The 7,324-nt window shown below is 46.8% G+C and overlaps 1 protein-coding gene across 2 annotated transcripts in view; it reads left to right on the top strand.

Moving 5' to 3' along the window:
* Positions 1-3,727, top strand: part of SRGAP2 (SLIT-ROBO Rho GTPase activating protein 2) — an 87,991-nt gene extending 84,264 nt beyond the window's left edge. For both annotated transcript variants that reach the window (XM_009879319.1, XM_009879318.1), the window contains exons 21-22: positions 1,102-1,429; positions 3,344-3,727. In XM_009879319.1, the coding sequence (XP_009877621.1) occupies positions 1,102-1,429; positions 3,344-3,727 (712 nt within the window). The remainder of the gene's footprint in view (positions 1-1,101; positions 1,430-3,343) is intronic.
* Positions 3,728-7,324: the final 3,597 nt, after the last annotated feature.

The following is a 7,324-nucleotide window of genomic DNA, read 5'->3' as shown; positions in this document are numbered from 1 at the left end:
GATTTGTGTAATGAACAGACCTGTGTTGGAGCTTCACCATCTGCTGAGTTTGGTAGTGTTGTATGTCGTGGTTTTAAGAGCCTGGGTAATGTCCACTCCGGTTTTATCTTCTTTTTTTTTCCCTTTCCTAGGGAAACTGATATTTAGCAATAGTAGCATAAGACTCATTTTGTTGTTTTTTCTTTAGGAATGAATCTTCTGACCTATGTGTGAACAGACTTGAGCAAAATTAAATCAGATGGTTTCGCAATGACAGTTGTGCCACCCACTGAATTATTATTTGGATGCCAAAATCCTACTGGAGTTAACACTTTCTTGCAGTTACTCATGGGGCTGGTGCTATATATAAACGGATCCTTCTCTGTATAATGGATGCCAAGCTTCAGACCTATGGCATAAAGTGTTCTGCTGCATTGGCCTTCCTGTGATTTGAGCGGAATCGTGCTATCAGACCGCATGGTGCTGGGTAGAAACTAAATTGTTTGGACCAGCTCATCCATTTGACATCATCTTTTGGTAGATCTGTAGCCCTGCATAGATAATGCCTTGTGGTCCTGCTAAAGCAGAGAAAAAGAAACTTCTGTTACCACCAGCGAATACTGGAAATTACCATTAACCTCAAACTATGGGGCTCTTTGCTTGCCAGTCTCTGAGAATAACAACTTGATGCCTTGGGCCAGGAGCTTAGTAGACTTATACTGTGTCCTCCAGTCAAAAATTGTAGCTCTGCTCTTCTAATGTAATAAAAACACATCATCAAAACCTGTCGATGGCACAGAGGGTTTGTTGTTTTGTTTTTGTTTTTTTTGTTCAAATATAAATTCTTCTCCTCTTGACCAAGTTAATTACGTCCCATCCAAGTCTTCTGGTCTTGCCATGAATGTGCACAGCTGCCAGAAACTCAGTCCTGTTGTTAGAATCGTTAAACTGGAATTTCGATTTATAATCCCGCTGTTTCACAATGACTCCTAAAACCCTGGGCGTATGTGTAATCTGGGTTATGTCTCTTCCCATTGTCCTCTGTGTTGTTTTGGGGGGATATCTTCAAATTGCAGCCCAAATACCTGCTTGTATTGACTTGTTTTGCTTTTGTGACCGAAGGCAAAGAAAGAAACCAGAGTCAGGCAGCATCAGAAGAGCCTTCCGTCAAAGTGACAGCCATGGACTAGGTAGCTCACTGGCAGAACCAGCCTCCCCAGGAGCCATAGCCGGTTCCAGACCCTCATCTCAGCCCATTATGAGCCAAAGTCTTCCCAAGGAGGTTCCAGATAAATGCTCCATCAGTGGCCACGGCAGCCTCAATTCTATCAGCCGGCACTCGTCACTGAAGAACAGGATAGACAGCCCGCAGATCCGGAAAACTGTGACAGCAGGGAGATCCAAGAGCTTCAACAACCATCGGCCCATGGACCCCGAAGTTATTGCACAGGTACATGGGAGGGCTTGGCCTTAAGGACTTGGTTGGGAAGCTTGAAGCATGTTGGCTGCAAAGTCTGATTTAATCTCCTTTCCCTTCCTTTCTCTCCACGCGATATCAGCTTGCTGCGCAGCTCGAGTCTAGTCTTTCAACCCCGCTTTGCGTAAGTCACCGAGGCTGCTTTTACGAGTGAAGATAGTCAGGTCCTTCCTCCATAAAAACTTGGCTCTGTTCATGATTCAGATTTTAGTTTCAACAATAAAAACGTCCATTTCAGAAAGCTACACAGATTCCAGACCTGTCAGCAAGAAAATGAAGCAATCATAACTTCAAAACATGAGAAAAGCAAAGTATTTAATGTCAATTTAATGTTCTCCCGTCCGTTGTGCAAACTTGCCTGTGGTTAGAGGCTGGGAGCCTATGGAGCAGTGCAGTCAAAATAAAAGCAGGCTGCCGAGCCGTGCAGTGCTCGCAGTGGCATCTTTAGATTGAGACAAGTGCCTTGAACCGAGGGCGGGCTGTGACGGCTGTGCAGTCAGGCTTCAGCTCTGCAGAGAGCTCTGCTTTTGGGGCAGGCTCCACACACTGACTGGGCAACAAGGAGACCGTCTCTAATAAATAATCTCTAATAAATCAGGTCCAGATAAAAATCTGATGCATGGTCTGATGTATTTTGCTGTTATGAATATCTTTAGCCCATCTGTTCCGGTGGAATTGTAATACATGGTTCTTGTCTTCATATTTCATTGTCCTTCCGAGGCTTTGGTTGACATAAATCAGTTTCTTTGTTTTTTCAATTAAGCTCTAACTGAAGTTGTTCTGTCTCCTCTCCCTGCCAGCACGTTAACTCTATTGTTTTCACTGGAGAATAGTCTGAGGAGGAAAAGAAGAGAAGAGGGAGATAAAAAAGACAAGAGGAGGGGAGGGGAAGTAAAACTGTGTGAAATTAGCGTTGCTCTTTGCCCTGTAGTGTCTGTTCAAACACCATCTAATAATCATCGTGCACTTTAACTATTTTCCCTGACTTTGTGAGTAAAATCTGCCTGGCCTCAAGATAGACTCGGAGGTGTCGGATTTCTGTCTCTGGTTTCTTCCACCATTCCTTGACTGATTTACCCTCCCCACCCCCTGAAAATCCTCTAAGGAAGCTAAAAAGCTGTAGCCAAAGCCTGAGTCAGAGAAAAGCTGAGCTCTTCTGCTCCCCAGTGGGTTCCGAGCACCCGTGGGCTCTGCAGCAGACGTGTGGGTCCCGCTACAGCCGAGAACAAACCCACGTTTATATCGCAAAGTTCTCCATTTATTTATTTGTTAATAAGTCTAATATTTTGTAAGAGGAAGGAGAAGGGGCAGTTTGAATTTCTCTGTATCCTTCTGGTGTCCTCTGTGTTTTGAAACACGTTAAAATTGTGAGTGCCGTGGGATGCCCATCTGGGAAGGGGAGACAACTCGGGCAGCAGCAGAGCCACTGAGGCAGCAGGAGCACCCGAGGATTTCAGATTTGCTGCGTGGCCCATCAGCCCGTGTCAAAATCATCAGTCCTGTCTTCAAGGATAGTCCCCTGAATCTCACGTGCAGATAAAGTACCAGGATGGATCCTCGTGCTTTGGATCTCGTGCTTTGCTGTTTGTTGCTGCATTTGGGGATCGTACTCGCCTTTGAAGTCCGAGCAGCATCAGGACCAGTAAAGGACTGGGAAAGTGCTGGCAATCAGTTTGTGCCTCTTGATGGAGAGCAGGACCGCTCGCTGGCCCCAGTGCCCCTCGCCGGGAGGTTGGGTGTGGGTTTCACTTTGACACCTCAATTCCCCAACTCGTCAGCTGGTTCAAGGCTGCAAACAAATAAGATCCTTCTCAAAGCCTGACTTCTGTCTCTGTGTCTGTGCGCCGGGGTTCTGTTATTCACCCGGTTTCTCTTTTGTCTTCGCAGGATATCGAAGCTACTATGAACTCTGCTCTGAACGAGCTGCGGGAGCTGGAAAGGCAAAGCAGCGTCAAGCACACGCCAGATGTTGTCCTCGACACCCTGGAGCCTTTGAAAACGTCTCCGGTGGTGGCCCCCACCTCGGAACCTTCCAGCCCTCTGCACACCCAGATCCTCAAGGACACTGAACCGGCTTTCCAGCGCAGCGCGAGCACGGCCGGCGACATCCCCTGCACCTTCCGGCCCGTGAAATCAGTCAAAATGGCCACGCAGGTGAAACCTCCGGCCACTCGGCCAAAACCCACAGTTTTCCCCAAAACAAACGCCACGAGCCCCGGTGTTGCCTCCTCCGCATCCCAGCAGCCCGCTGACAAGTCCTGTACTGTGTGACAGACTCGGTGCTGCTCTCCTGGGTACAGCTGGCTTGCTTCGGGCGAAGAGACTCTCGTTAAAGACGTTGAAATCCCTATTTAACTAGATTTTGGAACTTCTGCTGAGGGTTAATTGCGGACTGCTCCTTGCTGCTGGGAGCGCTTCCCGGGAGCGAACTGAGCGGTGACAACCTCATCCCAGCGACGTTGGTTGGGCAGAAGAGTCCCCGCCACGCTCGGGAAATCCCACCTCGGGTCACTGTGAAGCTGAGGAGGAAAACACACAAAAGGCCATGAGTTGGATCTCGGTTTCGAGTTGATGCCTTGTTCAAGTGCTTGGCCACTGAAAGAACCGTTTCGTGGCGTCATGTTTTGAGTACTGGTGTGGTGACTTCTATATTCTGTGTCTCATTTATCACAGGGAAACAATAGGATAGATTTTAGTCTGCTGCATGTTTTGGTGCCACTGTTTACGTGGAGCTTGGACATGCCTGTTTCTTGTGCATTATTATTATTATTATTAATTATTATTATTACGTTGCCCGCTGGTGCCACGGTGGTTTAAGGGTCTGTCTCGACTTCCATCACATCCTCTGGTTTTGTTTGTTTGCTCCCCCGTTCCTCTCCCCAGGGCCAAAGCTCTTGGCCGTCCAGCCTCGTCCTTTAGTCGACACTTGTCATGAAAACTAGTTTACTCTGGAACACTCGTAGATTTTGTGGAGTTCTACGTAATATGTGTCTGTGCAAATATAAACAAACATGTTCCTGAGGTTTAGGAGCATAAGAAAGAGCCCAGTTGTTGCTTATGGACAATCTAGCTGTTTTTCCCCCCCGCCCCTTTGCTCTCCCGTATTTAAAAACAGCTTTCTTGTTTTTCAGTGTAATTTTCAGCCCGTAGGCTTTGATGTGGTGTGTGGTCTCAGGAGACTGAATGTAAAAACAAAAGCTGACTTGCGCAAACTAAGCGTCCTCCAACAGGAGCTCCTTTCCTAACGCACACGGTCTCGTCCCGATCCAACGTCGGATCCTCGCCCGCCACGAGCGCTGTAAAAACTTCGCCTGGGAAGTTCCCAAGCTTTTCTATCTTCTCCCTCTTCCCAGCTGCAAACGCTTGCGGCGGCTGCGTCCGCTGGGAAGTGCTCAAGGGGTTTCGGTTCTTGTAGAGCCGGAGGAGACGCCGCTGGGGATGGAGCCAGGACAGGAGGCGGCTTCGCCACGTGCTGGGACTCGGCGGCCGCGGGGAGGAATCCTCAGCGTTTGGGTTTATACGGTAGGCAGCGAACGCTTCAGCCGCTAGCAGGCTGCACAAACTCTTTTGTACTCCGCCGAGGATTTTCCACAACGCTATTTAATTTAATGTCAACAACAGGGAAAAAAATAAAAAAAGGAAAAAAAAAAGGGCACGCGCCACTTGCAACAGTAAAGAAGATCTCGCGGTCCTGCAACAGAGGAGACTTTGGCTGACCCTCAGTTCACCTTGTTCCCAGGCTTTTCTGGGATTTAAAAAAAAGCTGCACGTCTTAATGTTTTCATCAAACAAATTCAGGCAAGGACAAGATAAAAAAAAAGTCATTTTTCTCTCCTGTTTAGCTGAGTTTCTTTTAAATTGGTGGGTTTCTCACGGTTGGCTTCCTTCTGACTGCAATGTCGTTTAATTGGCACTTAGTCATTAAAAAAGAAGAAACTAATCTTTCTGAGAATGGTTTCTTCAGTCTACTCTCCTGATTCGTTTAGGCCGTTACTTGGAGGAACGAACAGGTTTTACTGCGTCCCTGTCCCTCCCCACGCGTTCGCCCCCATCTCTGCGGATGCCGTCCCGCCCGCTTTAAGGACGGTTTTTGAAAAGACCCAACTTCCTCTGTGCCCTAAATTAAGAACAGGCAAAAATTTGGGAGCACCGGCGAGATTTCAGGGAGAACACCCCTTGTTACTCCTTTCTCCTTGGCTGCTCGGGAGCAGCAGTGCCCCTCGGGAAGCGCCGCGTGCGGGTGGGACCAGCAGCCTGTTCCTCTCGCAGGACAAGATCCCCAACGGTGCGACCAGCGGCCTTTCCTCTCAGGTTCTGATGGACTTCTACCACCAAGGAATCACTTGTTCTTTTGGGGAAAAAAAAAATAAATAGAATTCAACTCGTCATTTTTCGCTCAGGCAGAACTTTCTGGCCTTTCCTTTTGAGTAGGGAGCTTTTCGTTTCGTCTTCTTTTTGGTCGCCAACGGCCAAAGTTAATCCGTGTCAAGAGCAGGATCTCTGTAAATTTACTTCGACTCATTTGTAATGCCTTATTTTCTTTATATTTTTTTATGCCTAGCATTCATGTTTCTAAGAATGAAGTGTCCAGCTACGCACAGCACATTTGGAGCAGATCCTCTTTTCTCTCTTTGAGATCTGAATGGAAATTGAGAGTTAAACAAACAAACACAAAGACTTCAGGTTACTGTAACAGCGACTGTCTGTACCTGAATTACTGTGCTTATCTCTAGCGTCCACAGCTCTGGGACAATCAAGGAGAACACGCTGAGCAGGATAACCTGTACTTCGAGCAACTCAACTGGAATTTTGGGGTGCACTGTGATTGACACTTACACTTAGAGCAAGCAATACGGGCAAGGCTGAACACCGTCCTCCCTCTTCCACGCGCTCCAGCCGGCACAAAACACGCACACACGGGAGAATCAAAACCAAACGAAATGAATAAATAAAAAAAAGACTTTTAGCCTGTCCACTTCGCTCCGGGAACACGCGAGGATTATCGATTGCCGCGAGGGTTTGGCGACCAGTCGCTGCGGGAGAGGTGGGGAGGAGAAGCTGAAAACGTCGGCAGGGCAGTGGTTTGCTCGGGGAGGTATCGATGTTCCTTCATATCTTCATATTTGGAAGAAATGTTAGCTCTTCCATGGAAGCTCTCCTTCATGGAATGTGTGTGTCAAATATAAAGACAAGAAGTGTTTGATAACTGGAATAGCGGAGATCTGTTAGACAGTGCTTGGTATGAACAAAGGGTTCTTGTTCATCAGATGTTGGATTGCAATAATCCAAAGCAAAACTTTTTAAAATAAAATACGGTTTTAGGTGGTCGATCTTAACATGAAGCTCTAACTTTTGATGGTTTATTTCCCTGGTTGGGAACTGAGCAGCGTGCTTTAGCGAGTGCTGAGTTTCTGCCTCTCTAAGGTGATCCAAAGGCTCGCGGTTCATAACCGGGAAAGCTGGCTGTCAGAGCATGGGACACAATCAGACTCTCTCACTTTATCTGTACTGGATATCTTATTGCAATGGAAGTGATTTAAATAATTAGAGTGCACTGTGACAGCAAAAAGAAAAAATTGTTGTGTATGTATGTATTTTGATACCTGTTCGAAAGAGTCTTTGGTTTTCCTGTGATGAATACCTCATATGTTGCATTTTGGGAGGTTTTGTTGAACTTTTGTTTCTTTTTTTTTAATATATATATATACTTTTTTTTTTTAAGGCAAGACTGTTCTTGCACAAAAGTAGGTTAAGATAACCGAGTTCTCATAAATTTACTTACCGAATCGAAACGCTTCAGAGTTCGGCAAGAAATTCCATCTGTTGCAGTTCCCCACCTTGCACTTGGTAGAGGGCGAGCGGTTGCTC

This window comes from Apaloderma vittatum, unplaced genomic scaffold (assembly GCF_000703405.1).
Source record: "Apaloderma vittatum isolate BGI_N311 unplaced genomic scaffold, ASM70340v1 scaffold9832, whole genome shotgun sequence".
Taxonomy (NCBI): domain Eukaryota; kingdom Metazoa; phylum Chordata; class Aves; order Trogoniformes; family Trogonidae; genus Apaloderma; species Apaloderma vittatum.
This window is presented reverse-complemented; position numbering and strand designations above follow the sequence as displayed.